General features: G+C 34.9%; 1 protein-coding gene across 2 annotated transcripts in view; it reads right to left on the bottom strand.

Moving 5' to 3' along the window:
- The window catches only part of LOC110461215 (molybdate-anion transporter-like), a 44,902-nt gene that overhangs the window by 13,189 nt on the left and 4,147 nt on the right, over positions 1-27,566 (bottom strand). For both annotated transcript variants that reach the window (XM_021514587.1, XM_021514588.1), the window contains exons 2-12: positions 11,046-11,190; positions 10,757-10,817; positions 10,126-10,233; positions 9,712-9,830; positions 8,273-8,409; positions 7,468-7,652; positions 6,723-6,793; positions 5,644-5,698; positions 4,741-4,843; positions 3,465-3,532; positions 3,073-3,152 (exon numbers count right to left, since the gene is read on the bottom strand). In XM_021514587.1, the coding sequence (XP_021370262.1) occupies positions 3,073-3,152; positions 3,465-3,532; positions 4,741-4,843; positions 5,644-5,698; positions 6,723-6,793; positions 7,468-7,652; positions 8,273-8,409; positions 9,712-9,830; positions 10,126-10,233; positions 10,757-10,817; positions 11,046-11,190 (1,132 nt within the window). The remainder of the gene's footprint in view (positions 1-3,072; positions 3,153-3,464; positions 3,533-4,740; positions 4,844-5,643; positions 5,699-6,722; positions 6,794-7,467; positions 7,653-8,272; positions 8,410-9,711; positions 9,831-10,125; positions 10,234-10,756; positions 10,818-11,045; positions 11,191-27,566) is intronic.

The following is a 27,566-nucleotide window of genomic DNA, read 5'->3' as shown; positions in this document are numbered from 1 at the left end:
ATTTTGGTGGTGCTTTACATATTAATTAGAAGGAGTCGAAAGATCATATTTTGGTGGTGCTTTACATATTAATTAGAAGGAGTCGAAAGATCATATTTTGGTGGTGCTTTACATATTAATTAGAAGGAGTCGAAAGATCATATTTTGGTGGTGCTTTACATATTAATTAGAAGGAGTCAAAAGATCATATTTTGGTGGTGCTTTACGGACTATTGACCTGTTGGGGATCAATAATATTGGGATGGTGCTTTAATTACAGAACATAAGACTTCAAATGGTAAATAATGTTGGGTCAGTGTTTTGCTAATGTATGAGAAATAATAGTTTACCGGGGTATTAACTTTACAGAGAGATTACTAGGATTGCCCTCTACACAAATAGGTCACCACCTCCACAAATAGATAACTATCTACACAAAAAGGTTATGACCTATACACATATAAGTAAAATGGAGGTTATTGCTATTTAGGTAGGTGTACAGAGATTGTTAATAACTATATATAGCAATATTTGGAATGGGATTCATCAGGTTGGAATGAATAATAAATGCTACTTGCAAAGGAAACAGATGTTTTCAAAAGGGTTAAAGATAAAAAAAAAAACCTTTTCAATTACTGTTTGTATTCAAAACAAACTTAGCATTTATATATATCGACACAATTTCCTTTCACACATTTCAGGGCATCGGTCACAAATATATCAAATAAAAAGCGAGCATGCACGCACAGACTGTCAAAGTCAAACACATTAAGAGAAAGATCAATTTTCATTTTGATTTTCAATTTGTATCATGATATTGTCATTTAACTCATTCAACCCTAAAAAAAATTTGAACTCTTCAAATTCAAAGGTTGGAGTAGTTCACTATGAAATTTCAGGGATGAATGAGTTAAAAAAACCAGTTTATTATATATTTGAAGATGACAGCCTCTTTGATCTTCAGTGTGTAGGAGGACAAGGAGAGTTCCACCAAGGGAGGGATTTTGAATATATCATATTGAGATACAAATAATGGGTGCTAGTAGAATATGTGCATACTAAAGTTATGGTAATTATTACTGAAATGAAAAGAAGATCTTCTGTGGATTTTACTAACTGTATACAGCCCTGTTAAATCTAGACTGCAGAAAAGGTTGCTGGGTCAGAAAGGTTGCTGGGTCAGAAAGGTTGCTGGGTCAGAAAGGTTGGTTGTTGTTTGATGTAGAAAATGAGAAAATGTAGCTTATTTAGAGAATATTCAGTCAAGAGATGTTTGGTGTCATATGTAGAAGGTTGACAGTGTTGAATCATGTCTAATGTTGAGCGTATTATTTTTGAGAGGGTTGCTTGCATGTGTCTTATGTTGAGAAAGTTTGTTTGAAAGGGTTGTTTGGAGTCGAATGTTGAGGGTGTTTGAGAGGGTAGTTCACTATGAAATTTCAGGGATGAATGAGTTAAAAAAACAACAGTTTATTATATATTTGAAGATGACAGCCTCTTTGATCTTCAGTGTGTAGGACAAGGGTGTTTGTTTGAGAGGGTTGTTTAGTGTCCAATGTTGAGGGTGTTTGAGAGGGTTGTTTGGTGTCCAATGTTGAATGTGTTTGAGAGGGTTGTTTGGTGTCCAATGTTGAGGTTGTTTGAGAGGGTTGTTTGGTGTCCAATGTTGAGGGTGTTTCAGAAGGTTGTTTGGTGTCCAATGCTGAGTAAGTTTGTTTGAGATGAATTGTTTGGTGTCCAGTATTGAGGGCATATTACTATTCTGTTGTAAGTTTTGTTTGGTGTTGAGTGTAGAAATATTATGTTGATTGAGTTTTTTAATGTCCCATGTGCAGAGAGTAGTTTAAAGTCAGAAGCTCAAAAAATTTGGTTGAGGATATTGTAGGTGTAAGATGAAGAAGGTATTTGGTTGAGAGGGTTATATGTGTTAGTTCTAGAGGGTATTTGGTTGAGGGGATTGTGTAGGTTAGATGCAGAGAGTATTTGGTTGAGGGGATTGTGTAGGTTAGATGCAGGGGGTATTTGGTTGAGGAGATTGTGTAGGTTAGATGCAGAGGGTATTTGGTTGAAAGGGTTGAAGGTGTTGGATGGAGAGGGTATTTGGTTGAGAGGGTTGAAGGTGTTGGATGTATAAGGTATTTGATTGAGAGGGTTGTAGGTGTTGGATGTATAAGGTATTTGATTGAGAGGGTTGTAGGTGTTGGATGTATAAGGTATTTGATTGAGAGGGTTGTAGGTGTTGGATGTATAAGGTATTTGATTGAGAGGGTTGTAGGTGTTGGATGTATAAGGTATTTGATTGAGAGGGTTGTAGGTGTTGGATGTATAAGGTATTTGATTGAGAGGGTTGTAGGTGTTGGATGTATAAGGTATTTGATTGAGAGGGTTGTAGGTGTTGGATGTATAAGGTATTTGATTGAGAGGGTTGTAGGTGTTGGATGTATAAGGTATTTGATTGAGAGGGTTGTAGGTGTTGGATGTATAAGGTATTTGATTGAGAGGGTTGTAGGTGTTGGATGTATAAGGTATTTGATTGAGAGGGTTGTAGGTGTTGGATGTATAAGGTATTTGATTGAGAGGGTTGTAGGTGTTGGATGTATAAGGTATTTGATTGAGAGGGTTGTAGGTGTTGGATGTATAAGGTATTTGATTGAGAGGGTTGTAGGTGTTGGATGTATAAGGTATTTGATTGAGAGGGTTGTAGGTGTTGGATGTATAAGGTATTTGATTGAGAGGGTTGTAGGTGTTGGATGTATAAGGTATTTGATTGAGAGGGTTGTAGGTGTTGGATGTATAAGGTATTTGATTGAGAGGGTTGTAGGTGTTGGATGTATAAGGTATTTGATTGAGAGGGTTGTAGGAGTTGGATGTAGAGGGTATTTGATTGAGAGGGTTGTAGGTGTTGGATGTATAAGGTATTTGATTGAGAGGGTTGTAGGAGTTGGATGTAGAGGGTATTTGGTTGAGAGGGTTGTAGGTGTTGGATGTATAAGGTATTTGATTGAGAGGGTTGTAGGAGTTGGATGTAGAGGGTATTTGGTTGAGAGGGTTTCTGGAGGTGGAGTGTATTGTGTGTGAGATGCGGATACTGACCTGTACAACCACTGCTGACATATCATGGCTAAGAAGAGGAACATTACGCAACACTCAAATATCATCTTCATCGGCAAGGCCTGTAACAAAGGCAGACACATTGCTCTAACACTTTGAACACCTTTTCACTATAATTGTAGTGAAGTAAAACCTTCAGCAGGAGTTCACATTATGGCATAGTTACATTTCATATAAATCTACAAAATCATCAACAAACTTTTACGTCCGTTTCACAGGAGATCATTTCATTAAATCTGAAAGACATTTCCATCAAGTGATTAACAATGGTATGGATCAAAAGATCTCAAACAGTTTTCAAAATTTAGCTGTGTGTTTAATATCAAATTCACCTGGAACACTGTAGAATTATTATATCTAGTCAAAACACTTACCTGTAGGAGTATCACAACCACGATAAAGTTTAGGGGGATTCGGAAAAAATTCATAATAGTTGCTCTCGCTGAAAAAGAATCAAGTGCATATATCTTAAAATCAAATCTTTACAGAAAGTCTTTAAAAGACATTTGTAAGTCAGACCCCAAAGATTTAAGCATACATTGTATATCAATGAATAGATTATGACAGATACATATACAAGAACGTCCTTTCTGTGTGTTGAATGCATGAGTTGGCAATATCTCATTATAAAGACTATTAAATATATAACCTGGAAAGATTTGACAAAAAAATCATGGTTTGGACTTCAGACCAATTATTGATCAACTAAAAAGAAACACACATTAAACTGACTAGACTCGATGAACCTTGTAGTTTACGACCATGCATCATAAAGCTTTTCAGCTAGAGTACAATAATACCGTTAAGGAGGCTCATTTATAATGAGAAAAAATATCACCTTTTATGTTAGCATCAGCTTCAGCTAGTTATTATTGAAATGACAAACTTTATTATTTGGGTCTTAGGTCTCGGGACCTTTTTTCATCATCATTCTGTAATGAATGGGTCCCTTTCATCAGCATTAGAAATCTTGAAATTGTTTTCCTGGCCAAGGATTTAATTCAGTGTCTTATAAATATGAAGGTGTATTTACTGACAATTTAACTGTTTATTGGCAAACACTCTATGGCAATATTTAAATTCTAATAAGTACATGTATTACTTATAGACAATTCAATCATTTATTGGTAATGACTTGGTAATTGATCTACAGATTTTTACCACCGACACCTATCTACATCCTTTTATAGACCTTGTCAAGTTATTTGAAGAAATGACCCAGACATTCCAGTGTAAATCAATTCTGAACGTATTTCACCTTTCACAAAGTCAACTTAAATAAAAAAAAATATGTGCTGTACATGTTGTATGCATTCCCCGTATAACTTTTATATGTATTAGGTTTTTATGTGTCGTCCTGCGACCACTAGGCCGGTGTAATAAGATGAGGATTGGCTAGTGAATTTCTGCTGAATGAAAAGTTTAAAGCCATTTCATGACATTCACCTGGACCAGATAGTAATACATATCTGATATTCACTAAAATGCCAGCCGATGAGATTTTAAATGGACCAGACAGTAACAAACCTGATGAATCGCTAAAAAAGGCAGTCCATGAGATTTTAACTGGATCAGGCAGTAATTAATATATATATGATGTCCTGCTAAAACAGTACAATTAATACAGTTGTGTGATTTCCTGATACTTACTTGCTTCTGGCACATATTTTCCTCTCATCTGACCTAACGACGGCCAAAATATGCCCACACATGTCTCAAACACCAAGAAGCCACAGAACACAAACAGCTGGTTCTGAAATGGAAACAGGTTTGTTTGAGTGCCGATTCCACTGATTAAAAACTACATCTAATGAGTGTTACCATTTAATAAGTTAAGGCTTTATATTGTATATGGATCTTCTTAAAAAAATATTTTGAAAGACATATACACATGTAAATGCTGTTTTACTTACTAAAAAGGGCACAATAACCCCTAATCCTTTTGCTTTCCTTCCCAGTTCATTCAATAAGAGATATCTAGTAAAGTCACAACTATTATACTCCCAGACAGAAACTTGTCTATCCAGTAGGGGATGCAGTGCTCAAATATAATTTTGGCACAAACAGAAACTTCTCTGTTTATTTGAGGTTTTATATTTTACTATAGCTAAAGTCATGTGCCAGGCCCTATTTACTTGAACATTCCTTAATTAGTTACGGAGCACTCATAAAACAAGTGCTGCAACAGGGACAGAAGATCAATTTTGTTTTCTTCAGTGTCCCTTAGGCAAGGGAAAAGATAGAAACCCTGGTTCTACGGGAGGTCCACCATTAATCACTTCCTAAATAACATGCTTTGGGATACATATCTATCCATTAACCAAGCCTGCAGGAGGTTTGACAGATACATTTTGAAACGAATAATTTAAAAAAACCCACTTTATTGTTCTTTTATGAAACTTTTGAAATATTTCCGAAAATTAAAGCAGAAACAAGGAGTTGTGAATAACCAGTTTCTGACAAGTATGAGGTATGTTTTAGATCTTCCATCCTTAATCAAACACATGAAATACCCAAATACGGAGCAATGAGAAATGCTGGTACAATACTCACTCCTTTGAAGATGATAGGCGTTGAAAGTGAAAGAGCAGCAATAAGAAGTACAAATCTGAAAAACAACAAAACATAAGAGTTAATATTATACAGTTAGAGTAGAAGACTTGAATGATATTAACAAAATGAGTCTCTTGCCTCTGACATCATGCCTGGTGAATCAAAAATTTGCTAAATCCTGAAATTTCATACTGTAACTGTTGTATCATACCGATATAAAATGCACAGACATTTTTAAAAAGCAATATTCCAATGACAATTGCAGAAAATCTGTTGATAGCCATCTACTCTTGACTTTCAATTTTGTCACCGTTTTAATTAGCTGACAAAATTAATCAACAACAACTGGGAGGGGCAAGGTAATACAAGATCTGTCCATCTCTCACCTGACTTACTCTGTCCTTTCTGGGAGGAAATTAACAGAAAATGCTGAGGAAGTTAGTCTGAAGGGGTGTTTTAGATTTCAAACTAACACAGGGCTGATAGAGGACTAACTCCTGAACCACAAAGTCAGGGTAAGTTATTTCAAGATTCACTTTGACATACATCCCACCATTTTGAAACTGTATAAAAATAAAGCTTCAAAGATATATTCTAACTTCTGTCACTAATAGTTCATCAATGAATTCCGAAGGAGCGTGGACAACAAGGCAGAATCTTGCTTATAGATGATATTTATTGCAGCAGTACAGTGTTTACATGTTTCAACTCACTTTTGAATAAATTCACCTATAAACAATTCATAACTTATCTTCAGTAAATTTTTCTCTTTAAATATTCACTGCTTGTAGTCTCAATGTTTATGTTTGATCAATGTTTTAGCTACATTTGAAGTCTAGGTCCCTACACACTAATGAAAAACAGATGTCTTACAACATTACCTCAATTTATCTGTGATAAGCCGATGCCTGGTAATAAGCCCACCTCCCACTTTTCCTTACTTTCCATACATAGGGTGGGTGCTCGGTAATAAACCATTCCCACACTTTTACTTACTTTTCATACAAAGGGTGGGTGCTCTGTTATAAGCCCACCGCCCCCCTGTCTTATGTGAATACATTTTTGTACATGTATCTTACCTCATAAAAGACTCCACATTTGTATAACTAGACAAGATCTTGAACAATGAGGACCCAATCATGATGGACACCTGTAAAGTAAACACTGAAATTAGACACTTTTTCTGAGTATGTAATAGAAGTCACCATAAATTACATACACTTTCATGTTTAAATTTAGACAAGAATATGCTTTATTGTTATAAATCTTTAAGTAAATAGGACGAAAACCACTATTTTAAGGATTTGCTTTTGTTTTTTAGAGTTTAACGTCCTATCAACAGCTATGATTATTTAAGGCCGTGCCTCCATGTGTGTAATGTATGCAAGCATATGTGCTGGAGGCAGGGTGTTGGTGTAATTACCTTTTTGCAATAGCACGGATCTGATGCCTACTTTATAGTGCTACCTCACTGAAATGCCATACCGGTGGCACCAATCATGGTATTCTGCTATTCTAAGGAATATCACTACACCAATAATGTAGTACAGAGCATCTCCAGGAGATTTTGTACAAAACGTGGGACCTGGGTAATATCTCTAAGAAGTTGGTTTTTAGTGACCCCATGTATACTACATCACCTTGAATTTTGTCAGGGGATAAAAATGCCTGATCAATAACGTTGATCAGGAATAGAACAATGAACACAATTAATATTCACTCAAATCAGTAGAGCAATCCACAATTAATTAAATTGGTCCTTTTATCCCTGACTTGCTGACATTTTCCCTATTTAAATTATGCTGTCATAGTGTTTTTTATTACCATGAAACCAGCAAATATGTGTCCATGAGGAATAGTGGTCTCATTGGAGGACAACAGATGGCGTGCTGTGCTTGTGGCGGTGTCATGGGTTTCTGGGGTCAGGGCAGGGGTCCATTCCAACACAAATATGTACATTGATCCCTCAAACAATGACTGGATCAGGCCCAGACACAGGATCTTGTGATCTGGAACAAACAAGAAAAGCTATGCACTATAAAAATAAACACAGGAACTTGAATCATACAAAGGTCAAAACAGAATCTTACAATTTGGAACATACAAGGATATGAATAAGATGCAAAAGATGTGATTAACAAGAGGCCCAGAGGGCTTGCATCACTTACATCAATATTTAAGCAATCATGGCAAAATATTCTCATTAGTGAAAAGAAGTTGTGCTCTTGGATAGGTTCAGGCCCTAGAGCCAATCCTGGTAGCCTGTGTGTATTTTCTCTTTATTGTCAGTTATTGTATATATAGTTAAAGGGTGGGAATCTCAAATGTTTTGAAGTTGTGACCCAGAAACTAAGTCCCTAGGGATAGGGCCAAACCCTTGAGCTAATACCTGTTAACCACTTTTTTTTTTTACAATTTGAATCCCTACAACTAGGGATGCTTCAATTTAAGTTTGGTGAAATTCCAATCAGTGATTTCAAAAAATGTTGACGGACGGATGACCAACACCAAGGTATGGAATAAGCTCACCTTGGTCCTTTGACCAAGGTGAGCTAAAAAAAAGATAGGCAAACACATGACAAACCATGTGACCTGGAATAGAATAAAAGACACTAGCCAAAGAGCTCACCTGTTCTTATAGACTTGGAGGCATTACTGAAGCTGACGGAGAGGTCACTGTTCCTGTCACCATAGTTTTCACTCCAGGTAAACACAATTATCACTGTCATTATTGTTAGGACGGTAAGTGACACATCAAAGGGGGCACTGCAACACAACACAAAATGATTCATCAAATGTCTTTGTTTAAGTGTAAATCTCGAGTCTGAATTGGTGAAAAATATTACTGCTATAAACAGGTTTTTCATTTCAACATTTTAATTTCATTGAATTTAATGTGCAGATTTGTTTTCAATAGCTTTATAGTTTTATCTATCCTTTATAAATACCAGTACCTGTACCTACAAACAGACACCATGTACATACTTTTTGGTGATATGCTTTAACCCATTCACCCCTGAAGTCACATTTGAACCTTATCAAATCAAGGACTGGGCAAGTCCAGTTTAAATTTGTATGCATGAATAAGTTAAGTACCTAAACACTACAAGACTTTACTTAGCTGTGTTGCTAACATCACAATATATGATAGTGCTGATATAATGCTACAGATCAACATCTGACTTCACTTTGTGTATTATCAAACAAGAGTACCGCGGGGCGGAACAATATACGCCCGTCGAATGCCATATAGTGTTATATACCTTGTTACATTGAAATAAGATCTGCATCATTCAAAGAGTGGTTAGCTGACATGCCATAGAAATGTAGGAGAAAATCTCCGGATAAAAAAATCAAATACCGAAATGAACAAAGGGCAATGACTTTTGCAAAAATCGTCGAATCAAAATTCTTTTCAAGGAAACACAACAACATATCATTATTATTTAGCCTACTAATTATAAGTTTCAAAGAAATCTGTCAAAAAATGTAGGAGGAGACTGCCGGACAAAAATCAAATACTGAAAAAAACAAAGGGCAAAAACTTTTGGAAAACTTGTTGAATCAAAATTCTTTAAAGGGAGACACAACTTCATATCATGATAATAATGTATACCAAGTTTCAAAGAGATCAGTAGAAAAATGTAGGAGGAGATTGCCGGACAAACAAAAGTTTACGCCGGACGGACAGACAACGCCATACCATAATACTCCTATCAAATTTGACGGGCATATAAAAAGTGGAATACAAATATTGGTAAACCAACACAATTATTCAGCATGGAGATACAACGTCCTACGGCCAATGGTCTGTGGTCTGTCTGGTACAGGAATCAGATCTAGAGGTGGATATCACAAAGATATTCCAACAGGGCTCCATCCAAGAGTAATAAATTCATTAAAGTAAACGGAGCACCAACACCAAGGATTACGTTACGGTAGAGGTTTTATTGTTGACATGTTTCGGTAGGCTATTAAATTTGTGTTTTATCATTAAAGTATCTTTGGCAGACAAGACCAGCTTAAATGGAAGCTGAAATAATACTCCAAACACATGTATCAACTTACACAAATCCAAATCTGTCAGCAAAGAACTGAGCGACTAAGCCAGCAACAATGGCTACCAAGGAGTTTCCCAGTACGGCATGACTGAAAACACTTCCCAGAGAATCCTGACTGAAACCACGCTGTAAACAAATGTTAAGCACATATTATCAGACTCTTACATTTTGTAAAAAAAGGCAAATTTCATTAAACACTGGTTTATTATGGCGCCAAGTCACCGTGTACCGGGTAATTTTCGCTGTAGTTTAATTTCTGCCTTTTTCGACCTCCGTAATGAAGGCGAATTTATCATAACAGCGAATAAAAGTAAACAGCATAACAAAAACAAAAAATAAATGTGGAGGGCAAAATTAACACTGGGTGAAAATATATTTCAGTATATTACAATAATGATGAAAAGGTTCATTTCAGCCTTACTTTGTTGTGTTCATACACCATCCAGGACTCGAAGGCACTGTACAAGATGGAGGTGGCAATACCTCCCAATAAACGTCCCACCATCAAAATGTAGAAGTTGTTAAAATGCTGCAAATTGATAAAATATTACAATAAAAAAAATATCAATATTACAATAAAATTCAAATTGGAACATTTGGTAAGAGATTATAGTTTTAGTAAATTGCCTTAATTGTTTTTTTTAATTGTTTTTTTTTATTTCAGTTGTTTACATCTTAGAGGGTGAAATTTAATATGGGGCAAATAGTAATTTATAGATCTTGTTATCTGGAAGGGGGGGGGGATATAACAAGGAGAAAATATAATTATTGTTAACTGTTTTTTAAGTCCGGCTGCATCGGCAACAAACAAAATTTTACAGTTTCTAGTCTTATCCAATTGTTTAGATTTGTTTTGAAAACATTCTAATTGCATAGCTCCAGTTATTGTGTATTTTATCAACATAAGTGTTCCAATGTTCTTAATAAAGCATCTCAAATGTTGCACACAATAAGATATGTATCCAGTGCTCAAATCATATCTGATGCAAGAGTTTCAGCGGCTCCAATACATGATATAAAGTGTTCCTGAGATCATGATCAATGCTACTCACCTTGGTGATACATGCACCTCCATATAGGATCCCATACAGGATACAGTTGGCACGGCGACCACTGACAACACACAAATCATAAATAATGTACTAGAAGCATGAGTTACAATGCTTTATATACATACATGGAAACTATTCTATAGTATACAGCCTTCATGGGCCATCTTCATGTAGCTCATGTGTTATTTATAACTTTTACTGAAATCAATAGAGTATAATTTTAATGTTTAAAGTCAAAGGCTGAACAGACAGAACTACTATACTGTTCACAACAAAAGCCTGTACTTACTACTTGTCTGCGAAAGATCCAACAATGGTACCAAATATCATACTGGAGCCAAAGCCAGCGACAAACAGGACCTCGATGTCATGGGAAGACATGCCATAACTGTCATACAGGGCATACACATGTGGTCCCTGGAGCCAGTCGCCGGCTGTAACAGAGAGAAAAGCTGGTCAGTAAATACCATACAGGCACAGAATGGCTGAGCAATACTTATTTCACAGTTAATTTCAAAACTTGACCCATTCTTTGAAGTTGAAAAATAATCCCCAGCAAGCCATTTGGACAACAAAACCCTGTATAAAGATTCAGTTAGATTGAATCATGAAAAAAATGCAATTTTGTTGAAACTGACCCCATTTTCATTAACCTCTCTTAAATATTCCATTGGAAAGCTTAAATATTGCTGTATTTAAGGAAAATCTTTATCAAAGTTTTCCTTAAAGCTCCAGCAATGTTTTCTGAAGGATTGAGTGTTTATGAAACTGGGGCTTGATTATCATGTAGAAACATTAACCATGTCATATATATATACATATAGTCGTTGCCTGAATCAGTTTCACCGAATCCAAGGCAAAGTTTTTTAAAGTTTAAGTTGGAGTTTAATTAATGAAAACTGAAAAAAAAATCAAAATATGACACAGAAATTGATTATGAAGTAATCACAATTAAAGGCACACACTTTCACATGGAAGCTTGCACTGAGACATCTGTATCAAAATGTGATTGAACAAGTGAACAAATAAACATACGTTCAGTCTGCATTCTTATTAAATATACATAAATGCCAACTGGGAATTGGAATGTGACAAGTTGAACAGGAAGTGCTTGTGTGCTTCATGGAATTGGAAATTTTATATTTCACATTCATATTGACTGTGAATGCCAACTGAAAGCAGTTCATGACTTAAATAAGAGCCACTTTATCCAGAAATTATGTGGTGACTGTCTAAATGGGTTTAAAAAAATGGCTGCCATGCACAAGGAAAACCTGTTTGTACAAATACCTTATTCCATGACCATGATACAGGTTCTCTACCTTTGTGCCTAGGAATTTCAGTATAATTTACCTACATGTACATGATCTGTCAAGCCACAGGTACTATCTATATGGGCCCCCAATATAATTGAGTAGGCACCATCTTAAAATGATGATAATTTCATTTTGTAGTTGTAAATCACGTAACGTGTGTGGGGTAATTGGGTATACCGATGAGCATACATCAGAAGTTGTATAAGGATTATTATGAAATCTCACATTGTTTGTAGTGCATTATTGTTTTATATGTCAGAGTCAAATTGCAATTTTGATGCTGTATTTGTTGAAAGAGTTCAGCCCTTATAAGGTGGATTTTAGTGTCATACATACAGTACCTTGTTTCCACGATACAAGTTTCCCAGTGGCGGAACAGAGGTGATTTTTGCACTTCAAGAATCCCCCCCACCCTCAGATTTTTTTTTAATAAACATGTATTTTCACCACTTTCCTTAATTTTTCCCCACATGGAAACACCCCGTGGAAATTTGGACCCCCTCCCCCCCCCCCCCCCCCAGATAGGTCTCTGGATCCGCCACTGTATTCCAGAATAAAAGTCACATGATTTGGCAGTCATGTATACTTAGGGTGTAAAAGTAAATCAATAGCAAACCAACATCATCAAAGTAAAATAATGGTAAATTTGGACAAAAATTGCTGAAATTTTATTGTCTTCAGGAAAGGGATATCTGCTGTCTAAATAAGTGCCTGGTGTTAGACATTCTGTCTGTAACCACATACCAGGTTTTTTCGCGTATTGTTTCGTGAAACTCTCATATTTTCGGTGTATTGCGGAAGTGCACATGCCCCCTATCACATATCATGTGTATCTAAAATGTGGTCAAATCAGCAGAAAGAAATATCTTGTATTTACTGCCTGCATATATATTCAGCATATATAACAGAAAGTCACTGATGTATACACATTTTATAAATTAAAGGGGACGTAGACCTAGTATTGATCCCTGTAGAACACCTGTTACGGTGAATAAGTTGTTATTTTTGTTATAGTATTGATAACGAAGCAAGCTGTGAGATGACATTTTAATTAATTCAATTTAATTGATTATATATATCCAGGCCTTAACAAAATAAGAATCAACAGAGTAAAATGCTGATTAAGGAATATGGTCTCGATCATTATTTTCCATCTTGGTCAGCATATTTTCCTCATTGATCTGATGATCTCACTAAATCTGTCTGCCAGGAGTGATTTGCATTAAAAACAGACTGTACAAAAAGAACTCAACAATATGACCATGACAGTCCCTGTAAACCTGAGTTTTATGTTGTAAAAGCATTAGAAAAGAAACAAATGCATACTATTTTAGTAAACATATTTCAATATGGGTTTTGCTCACTGGATTTATAGGATTAATGGCAACAACTGGTTCACCCGTTGTCAGTATAATGTGACCAAGCGGAATGTTGTGCTGGGTGCCTTCGGCATGGTATTTCAGTGAGATAGCACTATAAAGTCGGCATCAGATCTGCCCTATCACAAGGAGGCAAGCACACCAACATACCCTGTCTCCTGCATACACATGCATACAGTACACACATGGAGGCAAGTCCTTAAATGACCCTAGCTGTTAATAGGATGTTCAACAAAATTAAATCAAACCAAACCAAACACTGGATTTTTACAATATTTTAAAAATTGAAATATTCATGTGACCAAAGAAGACGGTGGGTCTCGTTGGGTCTTCCTTGACCACATAAATATTTCAATTATCTAAGAAACAATCCTTATGTTACTAGATTGGCCATACTCCTGATACCTATAACAAAACATAGAAATATTATAAGTCTTTGATGAGGTTATTAGAAATCGGTTGATATATATTGAGCATGTGCATGCACAATGTAAATTGTGCCAATTTTTATACTTATTTTGTAGAATGTCTTTCTGACTCTGCTTTTAATAATGTCATCAATATAAAGTGAGGTTTATATCATTGTAAGTATACCAGTGGTACATGTATATATCATCAGGTTTTCCCTAGATAATACAATTTGCCCTCGGCAGACATTTTATCAAGTATTAAGTATTGGTCACAGTTTACTTGATTCAATCATATAGTAATGGCTTTATAAATAATCTATGTACCAGTCATTTGACTGTCATCCACCTTTTAATATCGCATTGAGTATTTCGTTTATCTGATTTCGGTCACATGCCGTGTGATCATAAATACACAAGAAATATTTAACAGATTTACTGTTGATACAGACAGATGAAAGCTTCTAAGGTATTGATGTAATCTCTCACTTTATATACCAAAGCTTCTAAAGTACTCATGTAATCTCTCACTTTATATACCAAAGCTGGAAGTACTGATGTAATCTCTCACTTTATATACCAAAGCTTCTAAAGTACTGATGTAATCTCTCACTTTATATACCAAAGCTGGAAGTAATAATGTAATCTCTCACTTTATATACCAAAGCTTCTAAAGTACTGATGTAATCTCTCACTTTATATACCAAAGCTTCTAAAGTACTGATGTAATCTCTCACTTTATATACCAAAGCTTCTAAAGTACTGATGTAATCTCTCACTTTATATACCAAAGCTTCTAAAGTACTGATGTAATCTCTCACTTTATATACCAAAGCTTCTAAAGTACTGATGTAATCTCTCACTTTATATACCAAAGCTTCTAAAGTACTGATGTAATCTCTCACTTTATATACCAAAGCTTCTAAAGTACTGATGTAATCTCTCACTTTATATACCAAAGCTTCTAAAGTACTGATGTAATCTCTCACTTTATATACCAAAGCTTCTAAAGTACTGATGTAATCTCTCACTTTATATACCAAAGCTTCTAAAGTACTGATGTAATCTCTCACTTTATATACCAAAGCTTCTAAAGTACTGATGTAATCTCTCACTTTATATACCAAAGCTTCTAAAGTACTGATGTAATCTCTCACTTTATATACCAAAGCTTCTAAAGTACTGATGTAATCTCTCACTTTATATACCAAAGCTTCTAAAGTACTGATGTAATCTCTCACTTTATATACCAAAGCTTCTAAAGTACTGATGTAATCTCTCACTTTATATACCAAAGCTTCTAAAGTACTGATGTAATCTCTCACTTTATATACCAAAGCTTCTAAAGTACTGATGTAATCTCTCACTTTATATACCAAAGCTTCTAAAGTACTGATGTAATCTCTCACTTTATATACCAAAGCTTCTAAAGTACTGATGTAATCTCTCACTTTATATACCAAAGCTTCTAAAGTACTGATGTAATCTCTCACTTTATATACCAAAGCTTCTAAAGTACTGATGTAATCTCTCACTTTATATACCAAAGCTTCTAAAGTACTGATGTAATCTCTCACTTTATATACCAAAGCTTCTAAAGTACTGATGTAATCTCTCACTTTATATACCAAAGCTTCTAAAGTACTGATGTAATCTCTCACTTTATATACCAAAGCTTCTAAAGTACTGATGTAATCTCTCACTTTATATACCAAAGCTTCTAAAGTACTGATGTAATCTCTCACTTTATATACCAAAGCTTCTAAAGTACTGATGTAATCTCTCACTTTATATACCAAAGCTTCTAAAGTACTGATGTAATCTCTCACTTTATATACCAAAGCTTCTAAAGTACTGATGTAATCTCTCACTTTATATACCAAAGCTTCTAAAGTACTGATGTAATCTCTCACTTTATATACCAAAGCTTCTAAAGTACTGATGTAATCTCTCACTTTATATACCAAAGCTTCTAAAGTACTGATGTAATCTCTCACTTTATATACCAAAGCTTCTAAAGTACTGATGTAATCTCTCACTTTATATACCAAAGCTTCTAAAGTACTGATGTAATCTCTCACTTTATATACCAAAGCTTCTAAAGTACTGATGTAATCTCTCACTTTATATACCAAAGCTTCTAAAGTACTGATGTAATCTCTCACTTTATATACCAAAGCTTCTAAAGTACTGATGTAATCTCTCACTTTATATACCAAAGCTTCTAAAGTACTGATGTAATCTCTCACTTTATATACCAAAGCTTCTAAAGTACTGATGTAATCTCTCACTTTATATACCAAAGCTTCTAAAGTACTGATGTAATCTCTCACTTTATATACCAAAGCTTCTAAAGTACTGATGTAATCTCTCACTTTATATACCAAAGCTTCTAAAGTACTGATGTAATCTCTCACTTTATATACCAAAGCTTCTAAAGTACTGATGTAATCTCTCACTTTATATACCAAAGCTTCTAAAGTACTGATGTAATCTCTCACTTTATATACCAAAGCTTCTAAAGTACTGATGTAATCTCTCACTTTATATACCAAAGCTTCTAAAGTACTGATGTAATCTCTCACTTTATATACCAAAGCTTCTAAAGTACTGATGTAATCTCTCACTTTATATACCAAAGCTTCTAAAGTACTGATGTAATCTCTCACTTTATATACCAAAGCTTCTAAAGTACTGATGTAATCTCTCACTTTATATACCAAAGCTTCTAAAGTACTGATGTAATCTCTCACTTTATATACCAAAGCTTCTAAAGTACTGATGTAATCTCTCACTTTATATACCAAAGCTTCTAAAGTACTGATGTAATCTCTCACTTTATATACCAAAGCTTCTAAAGTACTGATGTAATCTCTCACTTTATATACCAAAGCTTCTAAAGTACTGATGTAATCTCTCACTTTATATACCAAAGCTTCTAAAGTACTGATGTAATCTCTCACTTTATATACCAAAGCTTCTAAAGTACTGATGTAATCTCTCACTTTATATACCAAAGCTGGAAGTAATAATGTAATCTCTCACTTTATATACCAAAGCTTCTAAAGTACTGATGTAATCTCTCACTTTATATACCAAAGCTGGAAGTAATAATGTAATCTCTCACTTTATATACCAAAGCTTCTAAAGTACTGATGTAATCTCTCACTTTATATACCAAAGCTGGAAGTACTGATGTAATCTCTCACTTTATATACCAAAGCTGGAAGTAATTTGGCTGAAACATGTATATACAGCTGCCTGCATAATCACACGTCTGCAATCTGGCGAGATAATTTTAAAAAGGATTTCTTAAGCTTTAGAGTGCTTTAATTATACATGTACAAGACATTACAACACAAATATTTTGATGATTAAAAATATAAATGCACATTTTGTGTAAATACTTACAGGGTATGTAAACAGAGGGTAATAGTTTTAAATAAGACATATTTCTATAACTGTCCTCAATATTATTAGTTATCTCTGGGTAGGAGGGGTCTATTAGCTAGTAGACCCCTCCTACCCAGAGATAACGAATTTGTCACTCTGACAATCTTTAATTACTATTTTTCCTGCAAAACTATAAGTCACTTTGTGAGTTTAAGTTGTACTTGACTGCTACGAAAAAAGCCCCTACCAGACATTTTTTTAGGCAATATTTCGGATAAAACACAACCATCTTTGCAATTAGCACCCTAGCGGCCCCCACATTGCATGTTTCATTGAATTTGCTGTTGTTTTAGATTGCTTGTAGACTATTTCATCCGCGCTAGCAGGATGCTGACAGTTTAATGATTTAGGTAGGAGTCATTTCAAGCTATGACACTTTACGCTAATAGCTTAGACATTTTTTTAGATTTTGTCACTCAATTTTTCCAAATGAAACTATTTCTTCAGGCAATTTGTATAAATCTATGATGTCAATTTGCAAGAATGCACAAAACTGAATTTTAAGTCGGTCAAAACGAGAACAATTGCCATATATAGAAACGTCAACAAGATAAAACATGTATTTTTTTCTGATCATAATGACCCTTCCATATCTGTTTCAAGTATTTCAGGCCAAACAAAACACATTTGGTGTTTCTGGTAATCTCTACTCTATTTTTTTCGACTACCCTAAAGTTTTAAAGGCAATTTTCAAAGAAGCACTGTTAAAGTAAAGATTACTCTCCAATATAAACCATATAAGATCATTTGCTAAAATATATTTGTTACCTACCTAACTACCCTAAATTTGTCCAACATGTTACAGGAAACAAACATATTTTTCAATAATTATTTTGGGAATATACTACTGTGTGGTAATATGGAACAAAGTTAAGTTGGCTATGATTTATTTCCCGATAATGAAATAGAAACCACCATCTTTCACACTGTATGGTTTAATATTAATATACAATTAACGTATATATCCATCAATAAACCTGTGCTTGGTAATTAGACCACCAATACACAGTGCTGTTAGGAAGAAATGCCAACAAAAGCTCTTTTTTGTCCTGTATTTTACCCAATCCCCCTACTTTCTTTGTCCTGTATTTTACCCCATCTCCCTACTTTCTTTGTCCTGTATTTTACCCCATCCCCCTACTTTCTTTGTCCTGTATTTTATCCCATCCCTCTACTTTCTTGTCCTGTATTTTACCCAATCCCACTACTTTCAGTCAGGAATTATATGTTGGCCCCCTGGGCTTATTGCAGGATAAAACCGTAATATCCTGCTATATGGGTATACAACATATACTGTAATTATAACACTCTTCTCCTTATAACGGTCCCTCGAGCTCGATCTCCTTTTATTTTGGCACTTACTGAAATGATATATACATGTGTGTGTGTCCCCTTTTCTGTAACACCCTCCATTTTGGCTACCTCAACAAAACATAATAAATACATGTACTATAAATGACACACTGTATTACTGGTCACTAGTCTCACATTCTAACAAGACTATTACTGTTCCACAGTGTTTTAGACAAAACAGAACAAATTTTAAATGTATCTGACAGTTATCTCCCCTTTACAGCAACTGACACAATGTTTGTTAATTGTTATGGCCATTTTTTTCAAAGGTGGCTCCTAACAAGCAGCAGCAAGGTACTAACTATTCATTATCTGGTTTATCCTGCCAGTAGTCATATGCTTGTTTCAAAGATTGCCATGCATGTCTAAATACATATATACCTCAGCACTATAATTACAATAAATACAGTACTTTTTTGTTGTAACATATGTTACGAGGATGTCACTTTCTATTCTATAGTTATTTTAATATCCTCTGTAATATAGATTTGATATACATTTTATTGAAATGACATCTATTACCTATAGCTATTAGATGTTTATTGTATAACCACTTTACTGATAATATCCTTCGTTATATAGATTTAATATACATTTCATTGGAATGACATCTATTACTTATAGCTATTAGATGTTTATTTTATAATAACTTTACTGATAATATCCTTCGTTATATAGATTTAACATACATTTCATTGAAATGACATCTAATAGCTATAGGTGATAGATGTCATCTCAATGAAATGTATATTAAATCTACATAACGGAGGATATTATCAGGAAAGTGATTATAAAATAAACATCTCATAGCTATAGGTAATAGATGTCATTTCAGTGAAATGTATATTAAATCTACATAACGGAGGATATTATCAGTAAAGTGATTATACAATAAACATCTATTACCTATAGCTATTAGATGTTTATTGTATAATCACTTTACTGATAATATCCTCCGTTATGTAGATTTAATATACATTTCATTGAAATGACATCTATTACCTATAGCTATTAGATGTTTATTTTATAATCACTTTACTGATAATATCCTCCGTTATGTAGATTTAATATACATTTCATTGAAATGACATCTATGACCTATAGCTATTAGATGTTTATTGTATAACCACTTTACTGATAATATCTCCATTATATAGATTTAATATACATTTCATTGAAATGACATCTATTACCTATAGCTATTAGATGTTTATTGTATAATCACTTTACTGATAATATCCTCTGTTATATAGCTACATACACTCTTTTGACACGACATATGTTACCCGGACTTTTATCGTATATCACTGTATCAGTAATATTCTCTGTTATATATAGATATCAATCTGATTAAAATCATCTGTTACATGGCTCCGCCTGAACATCTGAATGTGCCACGGTCAGGGTCACGTTCAAGTGACCTTTAGATGAACCAATCAGAGGCGCGCTGGCAAAAGTTTGCCAGCGAATCGGAATATCATGGTTGATAGATAAATAGCGAGGGGTATCGAACAGATTAGTTTTCAAAAACAAATATGGCGGCGGGAACTGATGTTTCTACGACGCCAAGGAAAACGTACCCATTGGGTAATAATTGCATAGGCAACACCTCCATACAGTCTTTCTTCTCTAATAAAGCTTCAAATTTCTTTTTCTGTTCGGGTTTCAGACGATCAATCTCAAATAACTTCAGAACTTCTTTCGCATCATTCTCATCAATGTCCGACATATTTGTTACAACTCCGAGTGCCCTTTTGAAAGAGGGTCTCTGATTGGTCAAAATTTAATGAGTATTTATAAATATAAAGGTCACCTGAACATGACCTGACTGCGGCACACTCAGATGTTCAGGTGTAGTACGAAGTTAACGAAGCCATGTAACATATGATTTTAATCAGACTGATATAGATATCTACACTTTATTGAAATAACACATGTTACCTAGATGTTTATCTTATAATCACTGTATCGGTAATATCCTCTGTATCAGTTTTCAAAAAAATAACAATATTGAGACTTTATGGAAATTGATTTTGTAGCAAAAGAGAGTTTATTGTCCGTGAGAACCTAATTACATATCTCTAATCAGTGAAATGTGATGGTCCAGGGCACAGATGATGATAATCTTTTAACCTTGGACATCCAAGTAACAAGGATTAAATGATACATTATGCTATCTCAAATGCATTATAAGAAAAGCATTGACACTAGTATTGAAACACTGTCAAACGTTTAACACCTCAAAACTCACCACACTGCTCAAGTTACCAGAATTAAACTAAACTGTAAGGAGGGGGGTATTTCACAGTAGATCCAGGAAGATGGTACCTGTTTAAACTTAACCTTGTATACTTTAGAGCATCTTACATCAAATTTGTATTTTAAACAGCTTTTATCAATACAAGAGGCCCAGGGTGATGTTATTTGGCCAATAGCAGACTGGGATAAAGATCTACCAAGTCTATTCAAATAAAATGACCATGGCACAGACCAAATTGTCAAATTTGTCATCCCCTTTTAACAACTGCTTCTAACTAATGAAGAGGACTGAAGTGATATTTAGCATGTAGCGTTTTGGTGTAAAGTGATATGAAATTTACATGTGGGATCTAGGTCTGAACGGATGTCCTACCTAGACCAACCAACATCGATGGTCAGAGAAGTGAAATAGCTTAAAATCTTCTAACAATCTTCCAAGAAAGACCCATGATATATAAATTAAGTAATATGATATATAGCCTATTTAAATCTTGATAATTTGAATGTAACACATGTGAAAGGTGAGCAATACAGCCCAGCAGGCCTTTTGTTTCTATAGATATTAGTTGAACCTAGGGAATCTAGACGCTTGTCTATAATTTAAACATTCTAATGTAGCCTCAAGATAGAAAGTAATATTGTCAAACAAATGAACTGAACAGGAAACCAGCTGCACATTCATTATTCTTTTTGCTTCAGATTTTTTTGTTAAGCTGTAAATAGGAGGTAATACACAAACATTTAAGGATGGGCCAGATTTTTGTGGTGGAAGAAAGCCGAAGTGCTCAGAGAAAAGTCATGGACCTGCAGCCATTACGTAGTGACTGCACATAGGCCTCCAACCCGCAACAACACAGTGGTAGAGGGCTTTTAAGCGATAGTAGACTGTCAAATACCTTAACCATTTGGCAACCACACCCAAGCCCCTATAATCTGGACATTAGCATTACAATAGCAGGTGAATCAGCTTCAAAGACTGCAGACAAGAATAGCCTAAAATAAGATAAATGTACTGTATTACCACTGACACTTATTGATTGCCAGTCACAATTACCATTTATTCACCCTTAGGTATAGACCTAGCACAAGGTATATTTTCTGAAGCTAATGCCAGTAGACGATCAGTATACTAAGATAGGAGAATCTGCATGTATATAGGGATTGAACAGTGTTTTTTAAATTTTCATACCGGCATGCAAATTTAAAAAACGCCACTCGATCCATATATTTACACTTTTACTATAGAACAAGTGTTTGGGCTTATTTATTTGTTCTTAAATATTTATATTTATTTACATTTACTGCGTTTTGTTTATGCATCGTCCTTTAAACGACATTGGCCGAACAGCCCTATTCTAATCAAATTAAATGGCTCCATAATTGACGTAGGGACATTTTCCATGTTAACCGAAGCAAAGCGACAAGACTCTCATTGAACAAGGTTAATCCATGACGTCATAAGTAAACCATGTGATACGTCACGAGAGTTTTTGCTTTCATACTCAAATGAAATGCATTTCTGCTGGTAATGTTCATATAGTGGGTTTTGATTGACTCATGTGTGAAATTCATGTTCATATAGTGGGTTTTGATTGACTCATGTGTGAAATTCAAAGTTTTTTTTTGTTTTTTTTAATTTACTCCTGACACAAATATGCATTGGTACGTACCCCAATGTACACATTTCATTTCCATGAATTTCTTGAAACCAAATAGTTAAAAAATGCTCAATGCTTACATTCAAGGTTTAAGAAACAAGCCTATTGATACAGTTTTTAAAATATGTTCAGGTTCACTGATATGCTCCAAAATGTACAAATTTTGGGCACTGTTTTCATTCAAAGTTTCTTGAAATCAGAAAGGTGAAAATACTAAAAAGGCACCCTTGTGCAGTGTGATAAACATGTGCACGGTTTGGGGATCAAATCTGTAATGGTTTTTGAGATACTTGGTACGCTCCTGAAACAGAAATATACACTAGGCCAATGGAACCACAATAATGAGATCAGACCACACCAAGACACCAGTCCAGGAGACAACTAAAACCAATTGAAACCGTAGTTCAGGAGACCACTAAGATTAGAAACCGTAGTTCAGGAGACCACTAAGATTAGAAACCGTAGTCCAGAGACCACTAAGATTAGAAACCGTAGTCCAAGAGACCACTAAGATTAGAAACCGTAGTTCAGGAGACCACTAAGATTGGAAACTGTAGTCCAGGAGACCACTAAGATTGGAAACTGTAGTCCAGGGGACCACTAAGATTGGAAACCGTAGTCCAAGAGACCACTAAGATTGGAAACTGTAGTCCAGGAGACCGCTAAGATTAGAAACCATAGTCCGGGAGACCACTAAGATTGGAAACTGTAGTCCAGGGGACCACTTAGATTGGAAACCGTAGTCCAGGAGAACACTAAGATTGGAAACCATAGTCCAGGAGACCACTAAGATTGGAAACCATAGTCCAAGAGACCACTAAGATTGGAAACCGTAGTCCAGGAGAACACTAAAGATTGGAAACCGTAGTCCAGGAGAGTCCAGGAGACCACTTAGACGAATGAAACCTGTCAGATCAATGGAACCAGTCCAGGAAGCCAGTCTGTTGGACCTGAAGCGCCTGGAGCGGCCAAGCCATTGAGATCAGGAAGTATATATATACACCGACAACCACAGGCAACAATTCATCATAGAGTCCCTAGTATTGATCAGTAGTTTGTATGTAAATTAGAGTACCTGATGTTAGCTGACATAGCTAAATAAATTATGTTACATTCACGCAATTTTCCAAGAATGTGATGAGGTTTGTTGCTTTAACGATTTGTAACATTGGTTACTACATCCCACACTCTATACATACATGTATATAATTATAGACATTAAATTTATTTTGTTTATGTTGAATATATTTCCTGAATATTCATACAAAGACATCTAAAGAGTATATTTCCCTCTTTCGGTAATTAAAAAAAATTGAAATCATTTACAGTCAGGTATGTTACAGAAAAGTGTAAGACTCTTTGCTATACTGTACACCGTGGGAAATTTTCGCTCAGTCATACTTTTGCCCTTTGCCCATGAAATCAGTTTTTGCCCAGCATTAATTTCGACGTTCACATTTCATTACTGTTATGCTTATTATGCTGTTTACTTATATTTGCTGTAATGATAAATTCAATCTCATCACTGAGGGCATAAAAGATGAAAGTTATTAAATAGAAATAGAATTCTGAAGGTTTAAAACTGATTTCTCCCACAACCACTATAGGTTTCCTCACTCCCAACTCATTGGAAACCTGCTAGGAGTTGGCTGGGTAAACCCTTTTGGTTACCAACTAGTGGTTAACACACTGGGCATGATGTCATTGGTCGTTAGAGTACATGCAATTGTTTCCCTGTCGTTACCAGGATAAATGTATTCCTAAGAAACATAGGTTGTTCTGGATATATTATCTAATGTTGTGATGGTTGATGTCATGTTTCTGTAGCTCTCATTAGAAAATTAACTAACTTGAGTTAAATAAACATGATAACCAGCCGTCACTTGTTGGGGAACCTTTATATCTACCACCTGTTTCACAACTATCAAAGTGCATGCCTACATGTACTAGCTTTATAGCTATATGGTAGCTCCACCCAACATTGTTCAAAATGAAATACAATATGGTTATGGCTGTTGTATAGGGTCTGTCACAGCAGGTTTCACCTTGTCTATAACACGATTTTTTCATTTTGTGAATACCTTACAACTTTTCATCATTTCTATTCCGTATATTAAAGCCAAGGATAGATACCGGTATATGATAGGAGGGTCTCCATTACTTTAAAGTATCTGTAGCAATTGAAAACAAACAGAGCATATACAAATCATGTTGTCAGTAGTATAGCCTTTTATATAAGGATCATACCATATTTGAACACCAATATAAGGCCCAGCCCTAATTGAAAAAGGATTGACCTGTAGATGGGAGACAGCTTTTACTAACTGAAAGCCTCCACCCTGTTCACCAGCATGACATAGCGTAATCCTTCATCTTGTACATTTATATTCCTTTGCTTTGAACATTGAACACAATACATTTCACGTACCACCAATTTTAAGGACACTAATATAAGGCCATGATTAGAATATTACTTCTTCTACACCGACAGCTCAACCTTAGGATGTCTGAAGTCAAATGGGAATATCAATAAGATATCAGCTCAGAAAAGTCCTTGGTACTATAGGCAAAGTAACTGAAATATTGTTTTCCTGTCAGCTCCATTACCTTAATGATAAAGTCCAGAATTCATTAAAAATTAAAATAATATTAAAAAGGAATTTCAATATGTAATTTTGTTTAGAATAAGACAGATTGCTTACCAGCTAGTAGGCCTAGGGCAAAACAAATCAATCTGAATTTTTGGCCATAATAATTGAGGACACAATCAAGGCTTTTTGCATGGTAAATGCATCATAAGTTAAACATAATTGCTGCAATAACCAGCTGAAGCTGGTAGCTTAAAGGATGCAAATACAAAACCTGCTTAAATACTTTAAAATATGTTTAATAGAAACCTAGCATTTTGTCTAATATTCAGAATTAATAATAGTACACCAGTTAAACCAAATCATGTCCAAGTTTGTGATAAAGTTTGTGACAAGAGAAGTAGCAGACGACACTTCAAGAGTTAATTATATCCAAAGGAACCTGTATGATAATTAGAATAATGTCAAGTGTAGAACAAGTAGTTAATCCCCTAACACATTACCCTTTATCAGTAAAACACAACCAGTATATCAGGTCCATTCACAACCAGTATATCAGGTCCATTAACATAGTATTTCCTTTGTTAAGAATTTTTCTATCTGTTTTTTTATTAGCACACACTCAGTAGTAAAATTATATTTTTGAAGATACAATGTCATCAGATGTATTATTTGATGACAATTTTGGGATTTTTAACCTTTATTGTGTACAAGAATGTTTTTTTCCCCCTGAAATTATGCTCCATTAATTCCCAATACATAATAGTGTTTATTCTCTGAAAATCTTATTAAAATTTCCTAATAAAAAAAAAGAAAACTACTTTTTTATTTCATCTTGTATTCAATGACAATGCAACATCTAACCTCTGAAATAAAATAACATTTAATAAACAAGATTGTTTAAGGTAACATATTATATAAAATTTTGTAAAGAAATAATTTCATGAAGGCAATAGAACTGGCTCTTTGGATATGAAAACCAGTGTTAAATATTAGTCTTTCCTTACACACAATGTGTTGATAGGTCAAGGTTTTTTCCCAATTGACAGCTTGTATGTCGATGATTTTGCGTAAATGACATTCGGGGCCCTTTCCCCAATTCAACCAGAAAAAACAGGTGTATCATGTCTCTATTCTATTTACATATCATTGGAGGCACTCTAGTATTTGCATGAACTAGATCCTTTAATGTTTTTTTACAGAGTCCATTATTATATTTTGAATGGGATCATTGAAAAATAGTTCTAGACTCTTGAAATGCTATGCTTCAGAGGGTATATGGGGACAGTGGGAATGTAAACCAACTACATGCAACGTATCATGTAATCATGATTGCTGATACGGAAATATTTCTTTTGTAAATTTGATATACATTATCAATATATGCATTTATACCGCTATACCATATATTACAATTAATGCAGCAAAGGAATGTTTAACTTCAAATTCTGTAACACATGAAAGCCCCCGCCTTGGCCCTCACAGTGGTTGATGACCTATAAATACCAGCAATGCCCTTGTGACCCTGAAAAAATAAACTTATTTGCTGTATTCTAATGTCCAGACCTTTGTATAAACTTGGTGAACCAGAGAATACGAGTACAGGATGGACAAGGGTAATGCACAGGTATGGCCCCCACCCAATCCCCACTACAAATGCAGTGTGGATGGAGTACTGTACTAGTACTATAAAATAAATAAATAAATATACACCATTTGATATAGCACCCTATCTAGCTAACATACATGTAAGTCACTCTAAAGCGCTTAACAGTACATAGATATACAATTTTATACAGTCGATACAATTAGCATATATATATTAATCAATACAATTGAGGAATTTGCAGGCGCCTTATCAGGCGCTAACTACTAGTCCTATGCCACGTGGCTAATATGTGTGTATGCCTGTGTGTACTGGAGATGTATTGTGTTCCGTTTGTAGTGGGACCGTTTTTCCAACAGTATCATTTACAGTGCCACCTCACTTGAATGCTACAGCACAAATACTGCAACACCCACCCCAGACCATTTTATACTCCACCTGGGTTGTTGGAGTTGTGTGGGCAGGAGAAAAACACTTTCTCTAATATTCCATGCGTACGGCGACTTCGGGGATTGAACCCCGGCCGCCTGCTTGGAAGGCCGGAGTGTTAACCACTCAACCAATCCACCCATGTACACTATACACTTATGTCATCTATGATCCTTGTGTTGTCAACAGATTAACAGCCTGAAACATTTTCCCTGAACTGTTTGGACCAACCAAATTAATAAAGCCTGAAAACTAAGTTAGATTATGTAAGTGTATAATGGTTCTTTTGACTGATCCAAGATTGATAATTCCTCACCGACAGATAGCTCTGTTCTGTTGCTGGGTATATTGGTGTTACAACC

This window comes from Mizuhopecten yessoensis, unplaced genomic scaffold (genome assembly GCF_002113885.1).
Source record: "Mizuhopecten yessoensis strain PY_sf001 unplaced genomic scaffold, ASM211388v2 scaffold10591, whole genome shotgun sequence".
NCBI classification, from domain to species: Eukaryota; Metazoa; Mollusca; class Bivalvia; order Pectinida; family Pectinidae; genus Mizuhopecten; species Mizuhopecten yessoensis.
The sequence above is the reverse complement of the archived record's forward strand: the minus strand, read 5'-3'. Positions and strand labels throughout refer to the sequence as shown.